This window comes from Ptychodera flava, chromosome 4 (assembly GCF_041260155.1).
Source record: "Ptychodera flava strain L36383 chromosome 4, AS_Pfla_20210202, whole genome shotgun sequence".
In the NCBI taxonomy this organism is placed as follows: Eukaryota; Metazoa; Hemichordata; class Enteropneusta; family Ptychoderidae; genus Ptychodera; species Ptychodera flava.
The window spans coordinates 161,756-185,486 of NC_091931.1; the positions used below are offsets into that span (position 1 = coordinate 161,756).

General features: G+C 35.2%; 1 protein-coding gene across 3 annotated transcripts in view; it reads right to left on the reverse strand.

The window, feature by feature from the left end:
* LOC139130331 (E3 ubiquitin-protein ligase MYCBP2-like) overlaps positions 1-23,731 on the reverse strand; it is a 688,708-nt gene that overhangs the window by 58,188 nt on the left and 606,789 nt on the right. For all 3 annotated transcript variants that reach the window (XM_070696083.1, XM_070696082.1, XM_070696081.1), the window contains 3 exons: positions 20,479-20,590; positions 16,920-17,039; positions 13,339-13,443 (listed from right to left, as the gene is read on the reverse strand). In XM_070696083.1, the coding sequence (XP_070552184.1) occupies positions 13,339-13,443; positions 16,920-17,039; positions 20,479-20,590 (337 nt within the window). The remainder of the gene's footprint in view (positions 1-13,338; positions 13,444-16,919; positions 17,040-20,478; positions 20,591-23,731) is intronic.

Sequence of the window (23,731 nt, forward strand, 5' to 3'; positions counted from 1 at the left end):
CTTCTTCTTCATAACCGCTGGTCAGACAGCTTTGTTATTTGGTATACAGGTCCCTAGGGACAACCCAACGTAGATTTGTTCAAATTGTGATGAAATATGCAAATGTGTATTTTTAACGAATTTTTTTGTCATTTTTGGTCAAAGTTTGACTTACATTGTATGTAATTCTTGTACTGTATAAACCGTATCAATTCACCCAGAAAAAAATAATTAATATGATTTTAAATAATTGAATTAATTAGGAAATCATCAAAGCCAAAATAATCTTAGTGTGGAATTATCAGAAAGTTCAACTTTTTTTGACAGTTCATAGTGAATTGAGGATTAAAACATGGAAAGGCAACTTTCCTGAATCCCAACTTTGATATATTCTGAACCACCATTTATGTTATCTAAAAGAAATTGCGCATAATAGTTTGTCATGATAGGGTGGTCAAATAAATAAAGATACAGAAAGTTCTAATTTCCAATTATGGTTGACTTGGTAAGGATAAAATAAGATTACTTTTTGAGGAAAAAAATAGAGTGGTCAATTAAAAGAGTGGTCAAAGTGATAGGGTTTTTATGGTAAAGCTGGGCTGTAACATTCCTCATGTGCTATTTATAGCAATTATGCAATCAGTGTAAACAGTGCAATGAAAGTGTAACATGATTCCATATAATGCTTTTGATGGCGACCTTGAACTTGTTAAGTTTCAAAAATTTGTCTCTTCAGTGTGCTTTCTCTGAGTACGTACAGTCTCAACTTATTCAACAGAACTTACAATGTTATTTGGTATACAGGTCCCTAGGGATAACCCAACATAGATTTGTTAAAATTGTGATGAAATATGAAAATCTGTATCTTTACGGAATTTTTTTTTTCCATTTTTGGTCAGGCCATCCTGAAATGAGCTATCAAAGATATCCACCTTCTTCATCAATACATGAGTCACAAAAGGTTATTCTCTACATAACACAGCAGAGCTCTGTCAACTGTTGAGTCGCTTGTTTTTTCAAAACCGCTGGTCAGACAGCTTTAATATTTGGTTTACAGGTCCCTAGGATGACCTTAGTGAGATAATTTCATACAGTCAGGAAATACTTAATTTTGTATCCATGTCAGTAGTAGCTTCAGGGACTTTGGCCCTATGTTTTAACATATTTATATATTGTCTCACAAAAATCATCCGTTGTCCCACTTTTTTTTGGTCAGCGGGACAAAATGTCCCACAAAATTTTTTTTCTGGTGAGAACACTGCAACTTTGAATAAATTTGCTTGACACACGTCTGAGTAATGGTTCCAGACATGAAAATAGTGACAATGTCACTGGTCGCTCCCATATAGTTATCAAAACTAGCTAAAATCAAGCTAAAAGATTTTTTATCACAAATAGAAACAATTCCCCCAATAAAATAAAATTATACAAATTTCACCAGAATTTGATCAAATCTTACTGACGTCACCCGTAAAAACCTCTACACTAAGTTTCAACTCAATCGGACATGTGGTTTCAGAGTTAAAAAAAATTTTTGATCAAAAATGAAAAAAATAGCCAAAAAATGCAAATATGCAAATTTCACCACGATTTGCCCAGATTTGAGAAAGGTCACTCCTATGCACTTCCATACCAAGTTTCAAATCAATCAGACTTGTGGTTTCAGAGAAGAAGATTTTTTGACCAAAAATGGGAGAAAATTACAAAAAAATTCATGAAAAATAGCAAGTCCAAGATACTGACCCAAGATGTGCACAATCATTTCAGGTACACGCTAATTTTTCATCTAATCTGCTCAGTGGCTATTGAGATTTTCAATAAAATGTAAACTTGTAAACATATATATACATATGGCTATGGGAGCTAACAAACGACCCAATGGTCGACAGAGCTCTGCTGTGTTATGAAGAGAGCAACGTTTTGTGACATATGTATTGATGAAGAAGGTTGAGATCTTTGATAGCTCATTTCAGGATGGCCTGACCTAAAATGGCAAAATTAGCTGCAAAAATACAAAATTGATGATTTCATCATAATTATGTACACCAAAAACGGCAAAAACTGACCAAAAATACAAAAATTGAAGATTTCATCAAATTTCACTATATCACACTAAGAGAACCCCCAGGAACCTGTATACCAAATATCAAAGGCATCAGACAAGTAGTTTTTGAGAAACACATTTTTTGACCAAAAATGGCAAAAATTGCACCAAAAATACAAAATTGCAGATTTCATCATATATTCTGTATATCATATTTAGTTTATCTGTAGGAACCTGTATACCAAATATCAAAGCTGTCAGACGAGCGGTTTTGATGAAATAAATTTTTGACCAAAAATGACAAAAAAATTCCTTAAAAATACAGATTTGCTTATTTCATCACAATTTGAACAAATCAAAGTTGGGCTATCCCTAGGGACCTGTATACCAAATATCAAAGCTGTCTGACCAGCGGTTATGAAGAAGGAGATTTTTTACCAAAAACGCCTTTTTTGGCACTTATTTGCATATTTTTGGCAATGACAACTTCATTTGAACAAAATCTCATCTACAGCCCATCATCCATGTACACACCAAATATCAAGATGAAATGTGCAGCGGTTTTGGAGTTTTTGATGTTGACAGACAGACATACAGACATACAGACATACATACATACATACATACAGACATTTTCCTAGCCTATAAGAATAGCTTCCATTGCCATATATACATATGGCTATGGGAGCTAAAAAATCATTAAACATGGGGCCCGGGGGCACCGACGTCCTTTGTACCTCCTTACTGTTTATTATTTGCCATAAATGTGAAATTTGGCAAAAAGTCAAATTGTTTGGACATAAATGAAAGTTATTTGAACTGGTTGGTTACTGCTCCAGCATAAGTTCAAGTGTGGATTCTAAGTATCAACAACCTTGATATGTGTAAAAGTGAATTAAGAATAACAGATGGGACTCTATAGGATCAACAATATCTAAAACAGGAAACGGTGAACTTATATAATACAGAAGGGGAGAAAATTTAGCCACAAACTATTGTAATATAATGGACAATGGCTAATCTAAACCAAATTACTTAAACTGGATTGTTGGCATTGATTACACATGTATTTATTGTCCATCAAATAGAAAATAAATTTTGGCCATTGACTAAAAAACATTTGCTTGTTACACTCACCACACTTGTATATAGTATTTGGAGTGTACATCTACAATACAATGATAAAAAGTTTGGACTCTGTAGGTCAACAGTGCATCTTTCATGTATGAGACTAAATAAGCTTGCCCCTCAAGTATGTATAGGCCAAAAACAATATTTAAGTTTGAATTATGTAGTGCAGGGAAGGACATACAATATGGTGAAAAGCAAACTAAATATAAAAACTGAATATACAATTATATGGAAATGTTGTTTTACAGTCATGAGTATCTGGTGTGTGCTGAGAGACAAATATTAAAATTGGACAGTATCATCCTGACCACAGTTTGTCTGACTGGTTTTTTCCTTCTGATTTTCTGACACGGCGATAGGTACAAAATATTATGCTATTCACGATAGTTATACAATATAGCTTGCATTTTGTTTACAGTAGAACAGAGTTTTACATGTAAGATAACTTTCTCGTAAACTGTAAATTCTGGCTTCTGGCAGCTCAAACGTCGCAAAACTACATTTTTTGATATGATATGGAGTGACTTGCACACATATGTAATATGCAGTAGACAGTCGATATTCATTAAAGAGTCTACTACATTCAAGCAAAGTGATGTTGACAACTACATGCATGCCAGTGCACGATTTCAAAGTGGCCAGGAGGAAATTATAATGGTCTTTTAGTGGAAATATAGGTATTAAATGACAGTGAAACAAACAACATTAGTTATCGTGACCTTGCTAAAGTAAAATCTCGGATCATGTATGATCTGATGATCATGTCAAATTACCATGTCGGATTACGCCTTGATTCTGAAGTGCGCGTACTTCCTTAGTAAATCGGTGTACACGAGCACACACTGTCTTTAGCGATCGAAGTCAACAATGATGTCAAAATCAATGCACAACTGTCGAAATTACCCAAAATAAGCAACAGAAAACTAAAAGTTATCGCTGTGTCGAAAGGACAGTACATCAACATAAAACAACGCTAGTTTGTTATGACATGGAGGTAGAAGGACAGGGCGTTCCCTCGCTCTCACCCAGCTATTAGTACGGGCCGCCGGTGGGATTGCCTCGCTAAAGCAATGGATTCGCCGGTACTGGGGAGTACCGAGTACGGAGGCCATCATTCTTCAGTCTATCGAAGGAGCGTTTCGTGCCAAAATATACATGACAGCAACAAAAGTACCATCACTGTGAACTTCATATTTACAAAACATCATCAAATACACGCTAAAAACTTTAAAACGTCAAAATTCGCAACAGACCGAGAAGCAAGATGGCGTCGGTTTGAATTTTCAAAGTCCAAGTTGCAAAACAACGCTAACTTGTTATATGCGCATGCGCACATTAAGGGGCGACTCATTTGATTTCGGGGGGGGGGGGGTATGCAGGAAGTGGGTATGGGAACTTTTTTTGGTCGGAGAGACAGCATTTTTTAATTTCTACTCTCAGACCTGCATCAATTTTTTTTATCAAATGGAGTAGCAGCGCAATTTTTCAAATTTAAGCCAGTATTTCACATATCACAGGATGGTTTTATATATTCATTTTACATTCCAACAAATGAAAACAAAATGGAAAGTCTAGTATATGCAACTTTAAATTATAGAACACTTTTTTGGCAAATCAACTGTGATCAGTACTATACCTGCTTTTCTTTAAAACAGTCAATTCCTTTTAAGTTCTCAGGGGAGATGTTATCTTTTGTGGTCAGAGAAACAAGGCTCACACATTGTATTTCATTATATTTGTTGTTCCTCAATTTTTCATTGTCAACTTGTAATCGTTCTAACATATTAATATTGAGAGAATAATGTATTGGTTTTAACACTAGTTTCTTGACTCCTGTCTTGTGTTTTAAATTTTCACAATTTACAGAAGTCAAATAGTCCCATCTAGATATTGCCTATACCATTGAGATATTGCAACAGAAATCCTGAAATATGATTTCTTGGGTCAGAAAAGGGAAGGAAAACATCGAGTGCACTGAGGTGTAAAGTAGTGAATGCTTATATCATAAGTGCTGAAAAAAAAAAAACACATAAGAATTGCTTGTGGTAAAAACATTTGCGCTGCCTATGGCAGCATGCCAGCAAAGAATACATGAGAATGAAGTTTCCAAAATTTTGCTCATTTCAACTGCATTGTGACAATTCCTTTTTTATTTCTGTCTGTTATGAGAATCTTTTTTCTCAAGCCATTACAGGCTTAATTTTTTTCTTTTATTTCACCTGGTGACAATTTTTTTTTCTCAAAATCCTCCATACCCCCAGAAATCAAGTGGTTCTCCCCTAAGTGAGCCCCTGACCTATACGGGCCTAGTGGATTACTGATATGCCTGCCGGTACGGTACCGGTGTTTATCGCCTACGGAGGCCATCATTCTTCACTCGATCAAAGGCGCCTTTCATACCAAAAAATACACGACAGCTGCAAAAGTGCATCACTGTCAACTTAATAACTATAGAACATACTGAAATACACAGTAAAACGTTTACAATGTAAAAAATGTGCCAAGACCGAGAAACAAGATGGCGTCCGATTCGATTCTTCAACTCAGATTTTGTCCTACAGTTGTGCGCATGCGCAGACGGTAGCTTTAGCGAAAGTGAGTCAAAATCAAGTAAATATAAAATAAAAATGGATAAAAATATTGTTTAAAAATAATACAAGGCATGTATCACCAAATTTTGAACATTTCTGACGGCATTTCAACTATACGAACACCCATGCCAAACATCACAATAATCAAATCAGTGGTTTTGAGGAAAAATTGAAAATAGTGGTTTTCACAAAAAAGCTAAAAAAGTGACTTTAAAATGATTCAATCAAAAAAAGGAAAAAGACCGTTTGAGATACATGCCCAAGTGACCACCAGACCAAATTTCAGAAAAAGTTACTGAAGCGTTTCTGAGATACCTGCGTCCACAGCATACGGCCCACTGTATGCGACAACAGAGGCCGCGTCATCACATTAGTACTTTGGGCCAAAGGCCCAAAGGACTAAAAATGGCCACATGGCAGCCATATTGGATTGTATCACAAATCAAATCAATGTGCATATATATGACATAGGTCAATGTCCTTGTACTAAGTTTGAATAAAATAGGTGAATAAAATCGGTCGAGACGTGCCCAAGTTTTGGCTAAGGACATGAAAAAATTGTAACAAAATGGCTGCCATGCAGTCATATTGGATCATATCATGAAACAAATTGACATACATATGTATGACATAGGTTAATGTTCTTGTACCAACTTTGAATAAAATCGGTTAAGAAATGCCTGGGTTATGGCTCCGTACATGAAAAAATTGTAACAAATGACCACGGCAGCCATAGTGGATTGTATCACAAAACAAATTGACAAGCATATGTATGACATTAGTCAATGTCCTTGTACCAACTTTGAATAAATTTTCTTGGTACATGTCTGAGTTATGGTTCTGGATATGAAAAAATCGTAACAAAATGGCCACATGGCAGCCATATTGGATCATATCACAAAACAAATTGACATGCATATCTATGATATTGATCAATGTCCTTGTACCAGCTTTGAATAAAATCGGTTGAAACATGTCTGAGTTATGGCTTTGTAAATGAAAAAATACCGTCAAGGACAGTGTGCTCACATTCAGTTTGAATTGGTAAATTCGAGAAATATTTAAACCAGAAAAACAAGAATGACAAAAGCAAATAAGGTCTGCAACTTAGGTACTGGAGGTCATCTTTAGCAGCATGCATATCAACTTCTATAGCAATGGGACAAGCAGATCCTACCTACATAAGCAAATGTCAACAAAAAAATTAGCCAGAGAAGCTTGACAAAAAGAAGGGTCGGGAGAGTGGGGAAAAAATTAAGAGTGGGAAAAAATGTACAAGGGATCTGGTAAAAAATAATGCTACCTCATCAATCTTCTAGCCCCCACCCCTTTCTGAATACCAAATGTTCCATCCCTTTGTTGATCATGTTTACATAAGACCAGCTGGCAGGAAATGTATTTACACCTTGGGGATGTTTTGATTAATGCTAAGAGTGCTATCATTCGAATGTAAACAGCACTTAAATCAGTTACAGATAGTGAAATGCCTTCCACTGTGGGGGGATTACGACATCTGGAATTATCCTGGATCCAAATTTCTCATCAGTTCTTGTGTGTCTTACATGCAAAAGTTGCAAAAATTGGTTCACAATGAAAAAATTTACCTCAGCTTTGTTTTCTGGATCAAATTTTACTACAAATTGATATTAAATATGACAAAATTATGTTCACAGCCTTCGAAACTCTCTCACAACATATCCTGGGTTGGTGCAGGTCATTTAAGGTCACAAACTGAGAAAATTACCTAAAATATAAAAATTTGGGGGGTTTCCCAACACTTTGAGCAGAAAATCTATCTAATGACATCCCTCAGGACTTTTGTATATTTCAGGACAATTGCCACATATCTAACTATTGTCATCCCTGGACACCAAATATAAAAGCTGTCTGTCTAGGGCTTTAACCCTTAAAGTGCCGCGTCGGTTTATAAACCGACACGGCATTCTCGCTCTCAGCGCCACGTCGGTATATAAACCGACAGTGGTTGCGTTCTATGCTTATGCCGAACTCAGCCAGAAGGAGGGTATTCCTGACCCTTTGAACCCAGTTTAGTACCATATAAGGACTAAAATAATGACATCATGCAGCCTAACAATCGAAAATTCCAGTAATTTATGCGAACTTTCTTCAAAAGAGGTCAGCGGTTTTCATGAATATTTAATCAGGTCTGCAGTTTCACCCGTACGCGGATACGGCCACAGTGCATTGAACGAAACACGTACGTACGTTTTGAAAGCTTTACCATGCCGTAGACATGGAAGACAACTATATTATGCCAAGCTACTGCCCTCTGGGTGATAGAAATGATAGATTTTACATTTTTTTTTGAGAATATTTTACGGAAAAATGACGCGATTTGCTGACCAAATCGATCGGGATAGTGAACTTCGAACGTATCGGCGGCCAAGATGGCGGCACTGTGTGATGCCTAACTCTCGACATGGAACCCGAGGTTAAGGTTTTCGAAGTCCAAAACATGCAAGATTGAGAAATTTGTAAGGATTTGGTTAAATTGAAGTGTATTTTGTGAATTTTCAAGCGTTGGACTGCCAAAAAGCCCCTTTAAACTGTTGATATTTGACCTCCGGCCGTCCTGGAGGCATGGAGCGAGACGGCCATGACAGTCGACCCGGTTTGTAAATGAAATGTAGTTGTTCCGAACTGTTGACATTGCGAGACATTTCCTACGTGTTACGCATTTTTTTAACTGAAATAAACCGGACATGAACCTTTTTTTCTCGATACTTTGTGGTTTCTTTCCATTTCGTGGCGGATTTTGTGGCATGCTTGTCAAAATACGTGATCAAACTTGGCGAACGGATTGACTAGTATGTATGGTAGTACGAGTCCGTGACTCGATAAGCCACAGATAGTTACACACGCGTACGTGAATTAAACTAATGTAAGTTGGGTCAAACACCAAAATTAATCGATGAAAAGGTTAGTGAAATGTGTTTTTTGTCTTCAACTCTTCATTATAATTAAACCGGCAGTTCAAACTATACAGAGTCAGTTGAATATGCCCTATAGTTGTGTGCATGTGATGCACAATAGTTACCCCTCCATGTACAATATGGAACCTTGTTGTCTCTATGTATGCAAATTAATTGTTTGTGTTTACAGGCAAACAAGACTATAATTGATTTCTTCTAACTTTGACGACAGATTTTAAATAACACTAACAAGAAATCGTATGATAGATAGTAAACTGATGACAAAGTGGATATGTACACTGAATTTTTCTCTGGAAAATCATTTCCACTAGAAGAAATAAAATATATAAACAAGCAAACAAATACAAACAAACAAACAAACAAATACAATAGACAAGTAAACGACAATGCTTGGGCAATGCAATCATGCCGATGCTCCATACACAGTAGTTGTCAATCTACATTTAATGTACTGCATGTAAAATATTATTTGTATTTTTGTAGAGATGCATTTGCACAGGAAGCATTTGTATTATTTTGAAAGACACTAATTGTTTGTTTGTTTTTGTTTATTATTTACGTATGATGTTACATGATGCTGAAATCGTGTACCTGAATTCGTGTCTTTCCATAACATGAAAATTTTATTCAAGTTTGAAGGCCGTTGATGAATTTTATACATTTTTAGAAACTTTTTATCATTTTCAGTGAATTTGAACAAAAAACGTGCATTTTAGCCCAATTTTACACCTTCAATGTGTAAATTGAAACTTTTCATTGTCATAGAGAGCTTCTTCATATCCTGAGCTTTGGAAATAATAATGGGTTGTTAGGGTTTCTCGTCACAGAAAATGAACTGCACCGGTCTGAAAAATGCATAACATGTTGAGAAGTTGGGTTCAAAAAGTCCTTGGCCTGGCAGTTGCATTGCATAGAAAGTCTAAGGCTCTTTAAGGGTTAAAAAGTAAATATTTTTTAAGATTTTTTGACCAAAAATGACAAAAATTGCCCCAAAACAGTAATATTTCCAATTTTGTCGTAATTTCAACAATAAAAAGGGTAACACCCTTGCAAAGACCCTATCCAAATTTGAGAGCAATTGGGCTAGTGGTATCAGAGAAGAAGAAGTTTTATTTAAAATGAGAAAAATAACCAAAAAATTCAGCAAAAATACAAAATTCGAGATATCTTCCCAATATTCATAAAACTGATTTTGATCAACCTTAGGAACCTGTATACTAAATATCAAAGCTATCAGATCAGCAGTTTTTGAATAAAAAAATTTTTGACCAAAAATTCGGAAAATTGCCCCAAAATTACAAATATGAAAATTTCAATTCAATTTATATAAACTTGACTGAGGTTAATCTTGAGAAACATGTATACCAACTTTCAAAGCAATCAGATGAGTGGTTTCAGAAAAAAACATTTTTTGACTAAAAACTGAAAAAATAGTGACAATAATCACTGTTCGCTCCCATACAGTTATCAAAACAAGCCAACAATTGTATGAAACATGGACATACACATACAGACAGACTGACATTCACAGACTAGCACAGAGTGATGACATTGACCCCAAATGCCTTGGCCCATGAAGAGTGATAAAGATATAACAAAAAGCTGAATGAAATGATAAAATAGTTAAGTATAGGCCTATACAGACACCGAGGGTGAATATGTTACAGCAATTTGATTAGTTTCTTTTCGTTTTCTACTTCTGTGATAATTTTTATGACAACCAAACTGCAAGGCAGTTTTAATATGTATTGACAAACACGTTATCTTTTACAAGCACACAGCAAACTGTTCATGATTTTTCATTTACAATATTTGACATAGACTGAAATACATAACATGCAACCGATATTTTCATTTTGCCCATGCACAAGATACATGGAGAGATTTCAACATACAATCATCAACTCAGAAACCCTACAGGGAAAAGTAAACATTGTTTTCTTCCAGAACAGCTGGTACATCCACATCTTGAGTAACTTACAAACTTAACCAATTATACAAGGATGATGACACGAGAGATAAAGTTAAGAAATTTAACTGTGGTGAACTTGACTATTCCTTTCAAATCCTTACCTAACTTGATTGACATCTTAAACTAAAATACACTGCATGGTTAATTGCACACAAAAATACATCAGGGGTGTACCATTTGATAAAAGGGGGTTGTCTGGAAGATTGATGAGGAACATTATCTTTTTTATCCGATACATTGTACATTCTTTTTTTCCCACTATCCCACCTTTTCTTTTTGACAAACCTTCTGTGGCTGATTTTTTTATTGACATTTGTTTGGATTTTTTTCTAAATCTGCCAGGACTCCCCCCCCCCTCCATCACTCTTTAACATTGAAAAAAACTTTGAATATATTTGTTGGAAACCAAACCTGCTGAAATCACCTCAGCTATGTTTTCTCATTATTTTTTACCGCATTTCAACACCAAATACAGTTTACCATTTCAAATGCTTACTGAATCACCGCATTATCTTAAACATAGGGCCAATGTCCCTGAAGCTACTATAGACATGGATACAAAATGAAGTATTTCCTGACTGTATGAAATCATCTCACTAAGGTCATCCTAGGGAACTGTTAGCCAAATATTAAAGCTGTCTGACCAGCGGTTTTGAAAAAAACAAGCGATCTAATGGTCGACAGAGCTCTGCTGTGTTATGTAGAGAGCAACTTTTCGTGACATATGTATTGATGAAGAAGGTTGAGATCTTTGATAGCTCATTTCAGGATGGCCTGACCTAAAATGGCAAAATTAGCTGCAAAAATACAAAATTGATGATTTCATCATAATTATGTATAAAAATGTATACCAAATATCAAAGCTATCACATGACTAACTTTTGAGAAACAAATATTTTGACCAAAACGGCAAAAATTGACCCAAAACTACAAAAATTGAAGATTTTATCAAATTTCACTATATCACACTAGGAGAACCCCTAGAAACCTGTATACCAAATATCGAAGGCATCAGACAAGTAGTTTTTGAGAAACACATTTGTTGACCAAAAATGGCAAAAATTGCACCAAAAATACAAAATTGCAGATTTCATCATATATTCTATATATCATATTTAGTTTATCTGTAGGAACCTGTATACCAAATATCAAAGCTGTCAGACGAGTTGTTTTGAGGAAATAAATTTTTGACCAAAAATGACAAAAAAATTCCTTAAAAATACAGATTTGCATATTTCATCACAATTTGAACAAATCCAAGTTGAGTTATCCCTAGGGACCTGTATACCAAATATCAAAGCTGTCTGACCAGCAGTTATGAAGAAGAAGATTTTTTACCAAAAACGCCTTTTTTGGCACTAATTTGCATATTTTCAACAATATCAAAAAATCAAAAAAAGCACAATCATTTCAGGTCAGCCCAAAGTACTTACATGCAAATTTTTCATGTAATCTGCTCAGTGGTTATTGAGTTTTTCAATTTTGACTGTTTTTACATTTTTTCATTTAATTTGCATATTTTTGGCAATGACAACTTCATTTGAACAAAATCTCATCTACAGCCCATCATCAATGTACACACCAAATATCAAGATGAAATGTGCAGCGGTTTTGGAGTTTTTGATGTTGACGGACAGACATACAGACATACAGATATACAGACATTTCCCTAGCCTATAAGAATAGCTTCCATTGCCATATATACATATGGCTATGGGAGCTAAAAATTACCCCAAAAAATAGAAATATGCAAATTTCATCCAAAATTTTATACACGTAATTTAGAATACCTAAAGGAACCTGCACACCAAGTTTCAACCCTATCTGACCAACGGTTACAGAGTTTTAGCAATTTGCGGGGTTTTTCCTTTGCATATTTTTGACACTGACAAGTTCATTTGAACAAATTCACATCTGCACCCCTAGGTGCACCTGTACACCAAATACTAAGACAGTAGGTGCTGCGGTTTAGGTGTTTTTGATGTGGACGGACATACATACATACATACATACATACATACATACATACAGACATGCAAATCAGATGCAAATGAACTGATTTAGCTTATACGATAACCTCACATTGGTATACCAAATGTGAGCTAAAAATCGTAATAAAATGGCTGCCTGGCGGCCATATTGGATTGTATCACAAAACGAATCAATGTGCATATGTATGACATTGGTCAATGTCCTCATACCAACTTTGAATAAAATCGGTTGAAACATGTCTGAGTTATGGCTCTGTACATGAAACAATCGTAATAAAAAGGCCGCCTGGCGGCCATATTGGATTGTATCACAAAACAAATCGACGTGCATATTTTTGACATATGAACTAATCCTTGTACCAAATTTTGAATGAAATCGCTCCAGGCATCTCTGAGATATCTGCGTGAACGGACGAACGGACGGACGCATGGACGCACGCACGGACATGACCAAACCTATAAGTCCCCCCGGACGGCGTCCATAGGGACTAAAAAGACTACACAATAGATTTAACCATAATTTGCTCACATCAAAGCTAGTTCATTCCTGGAAGTGAATGCAGAGGCAATTTGGTATACCTAATATCAGTTTTATTATCAAAAGTCCTTTGTATTTTCCTTGAACAATAACAGTTTCTACTTATGGGTACAGTACACAGATGTGATTTGAACAAACCTTGTGTTTACTTTGATGTCCCTCAGAGCCAATCCAATGACCAGATGACAGCCTATCTACATGGTCCTCATCTAACACACATAGTGATGCCAACGACAGCCATATCTGCAGTGAATCAAAATATAAACATTGAAATAAATAACAAACATAGGGCCAATGTCCCTGAAGCTACTATAGATGTCGATGGTATAGAGGATACACATAGCATAATACAAGATATAGTGAATGCAGAGGAGCATAATACAAGATATAGTGAATGCAGAGGTCCTTTGGCAATGCAAGTGTATTCTTATGCCAGAAGAATTGTTTCAATTTGGGTCATACTTGCAGGCCCCCTATATACACAGACATTCATCAATAGCAAGCACAGACCATATATAAACAGAAAATGCTCACGTCTTTCATTATGTGTTGCAGTTATGTGTAAATTTGAACCCTTGCCACATGTTTTAAACTTCATTGAAAGTGTTATGATCAACATAATGAACAATATTCACCACCCACAGATTAATTCTAAAGGTCATTAAGTATTAAGATATGTAATTAGCTGAAATTAAATTAATTTATTTAATTTCTTTGAATACTGTCATTATATGACCACTTTCTATAGCAAGTGTGATTCTCTTTGGTCCAGTCCTTCAAGCTATATATGCAAAACTGTGAAAGCTCATTAGATATGCAAATTATAAATAAGCTGACATGAAAATGCGAAACGACTTTAAATATTGTTATAACCTGGTATAATCATCAATGTACATAGCATGTTTTGCCAACTTTGATGAAGTAAAGTCAAGTACAATTAGGAAAGTTCATTAAATATACAAATTAGGAATTAACTGAAATGTTCTCATAAAATATGCAAATAAGGAATTTGCTGAAGTAAAAATGTTAAACGACTTTTTTTATAATGTTGATTCACACTCTCTTTAATGCACATAGCAAGTTTTATCACCTTGGTCTGGTAAATACAGATAAATATCCCTAATTAGGAGAGTTCATTAAATATGCAAATTATAAATTGGCTGATGTAAAAATCCTTAAAATGTTGTTTTATGGTATCTTCAATGTATGTACCAAGTTTCATAAACTGTGGTCAAGTCAATTCAGATATATATCTGTAATTAGGAAAGTTCATTAAATATGCAAATAAGGAGTCATCCCTTAATGTCTTTCAAGGTTGATATATCTTGGTATGATCAACATTTATAGGAAATCTCATTAAATTGTGTGCAGTCGTTCTAAATGTATATCCATTTTTCTAAAATCATTAATTATGTAAATGAGCAAAAAGTAAGCAACCCACCAAAAACTAATCAGTTCTTGCCATTTGCAAACTGAATCTATGTACCAGATTTGATTCTGATCTGATTAGCTGTTTTTGAGACATTGAGCACACAGACAGAGACAGACAGACAGACACACTGACAGACAGACACACAGACAGACAGACAGACATTGCTGTGACATATGCTCATGTGTGTGAACACATGAGCAAAAAACTGCCATTTATGCCTATAGTGTCTTTGCCATCTGCTTCTCATACTAGGTGTACACTTACAGGCAGTTAAGATTTCATCACAATTTCAATATATCATTATCACACTAAGATAACCCCTAGAAACCTGTATACCTGAAATCAAAGCTGTTAGACAAAGCAGTTTTAGAGAAACAAATTTTTTCACCAAAAATTAAAAATTGCAGATTTCATCATAGTTTCAAGATATCACATTTAGTTAATCCTCAGGGACCTGTATACGAAATATCAAAGCTATCAGACAAGTAGTTTTTGAAAAATAAATCTCTTAACCAACCAGATATGAACTGAAAATGCTCACGTGTTTCATTGTATATTGCAGTTATGTGTAAATTTTAACCTTTGCCACATGTTTGCAACTTCATTGAAAATATTATGATCAACGTAATGAACAACAATCACCACCGATCAGGTCATGAAGTATACAAATATGTAATTAGCTGAAATAAAAATATCAAAGTTCTTTTACTGCTGTCATAGTATCACCACTTCAGCGTTCTCCCTAAATAAGGTAACGGGGCGTGGCGCCCTCTTGTAAATTCCGAGCGCCCCCTTGCCAGAAATGAATAAGATTTATTTTTTTGAAAAATAAAACAATAAAATGTATGGCGGAAAAAAAGTTGACAGTGATTTACAAGCAAAATGCGAGCGTGAACGTCGATCCTGCAGGCTGCAAACGTAATTCTCATCGATCGTGCAAATCTCGCGAGTTTGTGATGTCATCCGAGATCATAAGCCCATGTGCAACTCATTGATGGCAGCCATATATTTGCATGGCACAGGCTGTAATGTTAGCCACAGTCCCTCCATAGGGACCGTGCATTAGGTAACCAACTTAGCTGGGTAAACATGCCTAGGAGCTTGAGGGTAACAAGGACAGCAGAGTACTCTGAAGTTTTTATAGGAGGTTAGAATTTCGCTTGTTTGTTGTATTCCTTCCCAAAGCAAAACGAACTATTTTTAGGCTCGGTCGGACGTGTACGTGTATCAGGCTGAGAACACGTTATGGTGATAATTTCGACATCGATGAATAAATGAATGTCTGCCGCTATGTTTTCGTTTTAAAAAAATAATCTTCATTGACATCAGTGAACTGGAATAAACGTTATGGAACACTGTCTCAGATTTCTTTTCCTTAGAGTTTTTTATACGATAAAAATCTGAAAAAATATTCCCCAAGTGCCACCAAATAACACCATTTTAATCTCCTGACCTCCCCCCGCGACCGCATAAGCGGTCGCCTGTGGTGCTTTGCACCACGTCTTCAGCATCTTCGCCCTCTTGTAAAAAAAAACTGGGGAGAACACTGCTCTTTATATAGCAAGTGTAATTACCGTTGGCCAAGTCCTTCAAGCCATATATGCCGAGCTATGAAAGCTCATTAGACATGCAAATTATAAATTAGCTGACATGAAAATGTGAAATGACTTTTGATATTGTTTTAACCTGGTTTAATCATCAATGTACATAGCATACAAACAGACAGACGCCGGACGGATATCCATCCCAATCGCTTCTATAGACTATAGTCTATAGTAGCTAAAGATTGAAATTCTTTTATCACTAGCAATTACATGAACTCCTCACACAGTACAGCAATAACATCAAATTTTTATGTATTAAAAAAGTTCACATCACATAATAATTATGATTAAATCTACAGGCACAGTGTGCTTTAAGAATACAAAATAATATGATGGTCATCCATACACATATTACTGATCACTCTATTGTAAGGGAAAATGAAATACACATGCAATGTATTGTCTTGAGTGGAATTTAAGAGAAACGTATATCTTCTTTTTCTTGTTGCTAAATACTTTGTACTGCACCAGAGAATATAATAATAAGCTGTCATGAAATGACTGATGTCTAGTGCTGATGACAGGTGAACAAGTACATGGACCCTGATGTTGAAATGTCCTTACTGATTTTGATCAAAATAGACAGTGTCAAAATAGACAGTGTCGATGACCAACAAAATGACCAACTGAATATACAGAGCCATACATGTTAACAGAATGATTCACTGCAATCTCTGACTTACTGTATGTGTCTTCATACATTCTGTTGGAACTCGTTTATTTTCTTCAAGTTTTGTCAATGCCAACACTGCTTCAGCTACTGCTCCTTTAGTTACATCACACCATTCGTTTGACAACAAACCCTGTTAAACAAATGCCAATCATTGAAATTACACAGGAGCATGCAAAACTACTTGTGGACATGTGTGAATTGATGTCTCAAGGTAAATGACATCCTCTTTCTGTAAATGGGAAACAGTTCACACAGTGTACATTGTATTGAGTTTTCCTTCCCGTAAGCGCCCCATAAACTTTGCAGTTCAGATAGACTGCATGGTATGTTGAGCACAAAAATGTGTTCAACAACATATATCTTGACTGTATTCACACTACATATACTTTCTTAGATTTGCTGACTTGATGCCATTCTTTGTGAAGTCTACTTGATTACACATATCTTTAGAGTGATACAAAGGTGACAGCAACACTGATTGTGAAAAGTGTATGCTTTCTGGCATGGGTGGATTTGTACCATTAAAAATAGTGACATTGTCACTGTTTGCTTTTATATAGCTATCAGAAGCCAACAATTGTATGAAAGATGGACACACATACAGACAGACTGACATACACAGACTGGCACAGAGTGATGACATTGGCCCCAAAATGCGCCTTGGCCCATGGAGAGTGATAAAATGGTTAAATATAGGCCTACAGGCACTCAGGGTGAATATGTTACATCAATATTAATTTGATTAGTTTCTTTTCCTTTTCTACTTCTGTGATAATTTTTAAGACAATCAATCTGCAAGGCAACCAATATTTACATTCTGCCCATACACCAGATACATGGAGAGATTTCAACATACAACCATTAACTCAGAAACCCTATAGGGAAAAGTAAACATTGTTTTCTTCCAGTACATCTGGTGCATCTACTTTTGGAACAACTTACAAACTTAACCAATCACACAAGGATGATGACACAAGAGATAAAGTTATGGTGAACTTGACTATTCCTTTGTAATCCTTACCTTGACATCTTAAACTAATATACACTACACCGTTAGTTGTCGGAAAAAGACATTGGGGTGGACCATTTGATATCGAGGGGGATGTCTGGAAGATTGATGAGGTACAGTATCTTTTTTATCCACTCCATTGTACATTTATTTTTTTCCCTCTCTCCCACCTTTTTTTTGTGAAACCTTCTCTAGCTGATTTTTAAATGACCTTTGTTTGGATTTATTTTGCAAAATCTGTCAGGAAACGCCCCCCCCCCCAGGATATCAAATGGTCCACCCCTTTGTATTGACCATTTTTGCATGAGATATACAATGACCAGATGGCAGGAAGTGTGTCAACTATTTACAACCTTGATACTCTTAAACATTGCAAAAAATTTTGGAATATATTTGTTGGAAACCAAACCTGCTAAAATCACCTCTGCTACGTTTTCTAATGATTTTTTTACTGCATTTCAACACCAAATAGTTTACCATATCAAATGCCTACTAAATCACCACATTATATACTCTGAGTTCCAGTAGGTATAAAATTACCAAAAAAGTCTTAAAAATACAAAATCAAAAATATACCTGTAAAATTGGCATTCGTGCAAAGGATTGATGCTACCTACCAATGCACAAAATATCAACACATTCTGCCCAGTGGTTCCTGAGTTGCAGCATCTTCACGGATTTTCACTTGTTTGTATCTGATTTGCATATTTTTCACACAGACATCTTGATTTGAACAAATTCACACCTCCAACCTAAAATGCCCCTCAGTACCAAATATGAAGATTGTGGGTGTTGCGGTTTTTGATCTTAATGGACACACATCCATACATACATACACACAAACGCCATTTCGCCACCTTATAAGAATACCTGCCATTTGCATATATACATATACATATATGGGAGCTAAAAGCGTAACTTAAGAAATGTTAGAAAATGACCTATGAATTAATAACCATTGTAAAAACTCAAATCATAGACAGTCGAGAAACAGGATGGGAAGCTGCGGTATTTCCTTTGAATAAACAAGTCCGGAATAAATTACATTGGATTTGCATATGCATTGATAAACAAATCTAATTACCATCCAACTGTTGCACAATCTCGCGAAACATGTTTGCAGGCCTTAATTTCAGTGTGTCCTGAACACAACATTTTCGTAGCAAAGAAGAATGGTTCTGAACAGTCTTTCTTCAGTATTAATTGATATTATATTAAATTACGCATTTTGGCACAGTTTGGAGCTAACACGCAAAGATGAAACTCTTGTCACTCATTCCATGGAGGTTTTTTACCGCCATGGTCATTCTCTCCTGTACTTCAGTTCATATGTTTGCTCTCTCCAATTCGATTGTTCACATATTTTTCTGCAGGACTGACCGTAAATTTTGCAATAAATTTCAGATCAGAATGCATGACTACACTGCCATACATTAAATACACATGTACAACAAAACATGCACACATCCAACTTGAATCCGCCGATAAAATGGTACACAAAATCACCGACACACGATAGCTGTTATGATGACACACGCATTATATTAATCAAAACGTCCCGTTTTGTGTTATCACTGGAACGCATGTTAATGGTTTTCTTTTACTAACTGAAAATCATGTGAGTAATCCGAAAATGCAATACGCCATTACATTTGTAGTTGGATAAGCATTTCACTTATTACAGTAATTCAGACTATCGATGTACGTCTGGGGGAAAAAAGGGACACAAACTTGACTGGACTGACATGACACACGACTGCACTGTATCCATATATACGCTATGGGGTCGCTGATGTTCTCTATGCGATCACACGTCAGTCTTCGTATTTCACGGACAATAAATGAAAAGTTGTCGTTTATTTACCTTGTATATATATTAAGTCACTGAGGTAGAAAAAAATCTGTAGACTCCAACAAAAAAGACGGAAAACTTCAGTAAAGAAGACGATCAGGCAAGACATTGGAACGTACTGTCAAAGGTTTGAAGCTATGCCATGACGCAGTACATTCGGGATCACCACAGTTTCAGTGTGGGATTTGAATATGACTCTAGATTGCCAAAGTTGCACTTCAGCGTGGCAAAATTTAAACTTTAACATTATTTTCATTGTTTATTAATGCCATATAATACCATTTAGAAGGAATGCAATGTTTCTTTGCCGCATCTAGGAATAAATCAATCTTTAGGATAACAGAATCCGACTTCAATCAGAACAACAACTTTATGCTGAAAATAAGTACAATGAAGTTTTTTTCACTGGGAACTACAGGATGTCAAGCAGCGGCTATCGCCCAACTGATAATTATGCAAAAATTGATTCACAAATTCTAATATTCCAAACTAGATAGGTCGTCGCTTCTTCACAGTTCTTTTGTTATTTGCTGTAGCTTCCCATCCTCTTTCTCGACTGTCTATGCTCAAATGGACAACCATATAATTCTGTCTTAAATGAAATGTCCATTAGTTATACTTTCTAAGACCATTTTGGACTTTGATGAGTAATATCACAAAGTTGTGAAAAAGGCAACTTGTGTTAACAAAAATACTTGATCTACTTACAGCTGACATATCTTTGAGCAGTTTAATGATAACATCAGCGATATTTTGAGGCATACTACCCTTCAACCACCATCGTTTGCTTTCTGACGTTTTACTTTGCTTATCCTCAGCACTGAAACAAAACAAAGCAAATGATAACGACAACTTGTCATTCACAAGCAAAGGAGGTCACATTATTTAAGTCAAACTGAGCCATAACTGAAACTATCATGTTAGTTGTCATCTGACTAGACATTTACTGTTATCTGAATGTAAATATATACTGTTGTCTGTATGGAGTTACATTATCCTTTGAATGGAATTTTATCATCAAACTTTAGCATCATTTGAATGAAATATTACTGTCATGTAACTATATAAGACTTTTGATGAACACACATTACAAAAATTCATTAAATATGCAAATCAGCACTTAATTGATATGATACTGCTACATATCTTTACAAGCCATTACACTACAGGAAAATAAACACCTGTACCACACTTCGTCAAATTTGACACAACATTTCTAGACATATCACACTAATTATGAAAGTTCATTAAATATGCAAATAAGCAATTAATTTACTCGATACTTCTTAATGTCTACACACAGTATTACAATACTAAGAGATCAATGTCTGTACCATGCTTCCTCAAATTTGATGCAGTATATAGCTGGACATATCACTCTAATAGGAAATTAAACACTTATTAACATGACACTGATAAACATCTTTATTCACCATCATTCTTCATCTGTGAAATGTTTTGACAAGTGACTGTAACAATTTTCACTCCCATGTTGCTTTTTTCACAAGATATTGACCATTTGATCTTGGAAAGTCAAGCTGCTTTTTTGTGCACTCAAGCGATGAATGCATATTCAGTTCACACTATGTTACAATATTGCTTGATGCCAATAGGGAGAACACACACAATGTCTTTGTTCTAAGATTTTTTCGTATTTCCCGATCTAATTGAAGAGGAAATTTCTTGAATTATCACTTCTGTATCATGAGATTGTGTATTCAGTATGATTTGGAACGGCGAAATATGATAATATTTCACTAATAAGCTCTGAGTCTTGCTGTCTTTTGGCTATGGTTGTCTATCAGTATAAATGTGATTGTGGCATGCCAGTGAAATTGTTAGAGTACCATATCTTGTCAGTTTACTTTTTTGTCTTCACAATTTCTTTGGCTGTAAACAGACTTTTGAACGTAATTGAGAGTGTTCAATAATCTTGCATAAATTAACTTAAATTACGCATGTGTAGAAAACATAATGACAAATGGTGTCCGATTGGGATTGTAATTGCAAAACAAATCGCCATGCATATGTATAACTGATATGTAGGTTCATGTCCCTGTAGACTTTCAAAGAAATCAGAAAAAGCATCTCTGAAGAAAAGCTTGTGGATGGACTGACAGCTAGATAGACACGACCAAAAACCATTAGTCCTTGGGGACGAACAACAATTAAAAATACTGTAAACAAAAGAAATTCTGCTTTCTATCAGAAACATTGATCCAGTTCGTTACACATTTCATGTTTAGCCGATCATCTCCATTTTTCTGGTTTTATGTGAAGCATGTTCCTTCACTTTTTTTGAGACATTATTGCTGTTTTCATGTACAGGGTATGCAATGACTTTTCAATTTCATCTTTGGAGTAACTGCACACAGACACAACAACATATGGGTTTTTGAAGTTTGACTATCAATGGTCTACTTAATTTGCCATTATATGGTTCTGAAGATCGCATGTTTGTTACTGGCACTCATAGAATCTGACAAAGAGAGTATGGATGAATTCTAAATCTGGTATATGTTATGGACTCCCCGGTATAGTATCAATAAGAATGGCAACATTACTTTGGAGGATGTCCATTCAAAAATCAAAAAAGGTCATAAAATGTCAGATTCTGAAAGGGTCACTCCCTGAAAACATCCGTTTGTTTCTCATTTACGTTTGATCAGCCCATAATTTAAGAGCCACATCCTAAATGTTAGCATCAAAATAAGATGTATAATATTGTTGGTGAAAGACTGCCCTTTTCAGGCAGTTAATTAACAAGCAACCTAGCGGCCGATATAGCTCCACTGTGTTTATGTAGAGAATAACTATTTTTGACACATGTTGGTGAAGAAGGTGGAAATCTTTGATAGCTCATTTCAATGGCTAGAAAAAAGAGGCTAAAACAGCTGCAAAAATATACAATTGAAGATTTCATCATAATTTGAAGTTTTACAAAGGATCATTCCAAAGAACACGTCCACTAAAGCTATCTGACGAGTAGTTTTTAGAGAATAAAATTTTCTGACCAAATATTGCAATAATTGTCCCCAAAAATAAAAATTGCAGATTTCACCATAATTTCAGTATATCATATATTACAATCCCTTGGAACCTGTATACCAAATATCAAAGTTATCCACTTGCAGTTTTTGAGAAACAAATTTTTTTAACAGAAATGGCAAAAATTGCCCCAAAAATACAAAATTGCAGATTTCATCATAATGTCAAAATATCAAATTTAGTTAATCTGTAGGAACCTGCATATCGAATTTCAAAGCTATCAGACCAGTACTTTTTGAGAAACACATTTTTCGACCAAAAATGGAAAAAATTACCCAAAAATAAGAAAATTGCAGATTTCATCATAATTTCAATAAATATCATTAAGTTCATCTGTAAGAACTTGTATACCAAAGTGCAAAGCTATCAGATGAGTAGTTTTGGAAATACACATTTTTTGACCAAAAATGGCAACGATTGCCCCAAAAACACAAAATTACATATTTCATCAGAAATTCAATATATATTACTTAGTTCATCTATACAAACCTGTATACCAAATTTCAAAGCTATCAGACCAGTACTTTTTGAGAAATACATTTTTTGACCAAAAATGGCAAAAATTCCCTTAAAAATGCAAATTTGCATATTTCTGCACAATTTGAACAAATCTGAAATAGATCATCCCTAGGGACCTATGTACCGTACCAAATATCAAAGCTATCTGACTGGTAGTTTTGAAGAAGAAGATTTTAAAGTTTTTTTACCAAAAACGACAACAATTGCCTTGAAAATACAAATATGCAAATTTCACCATGATTTGAACAAATCTGACTGTAGTTACCGTAAGTAAACTGCACATCAAATTTCAAAGCAATCGGACGAGCGGTTTCAGAGAAGATGATTTTTTTACCAAAAACAGGAAAAATTGCCCCAAAAATACAATTATGCAAATTTCACCACAATTTGAACA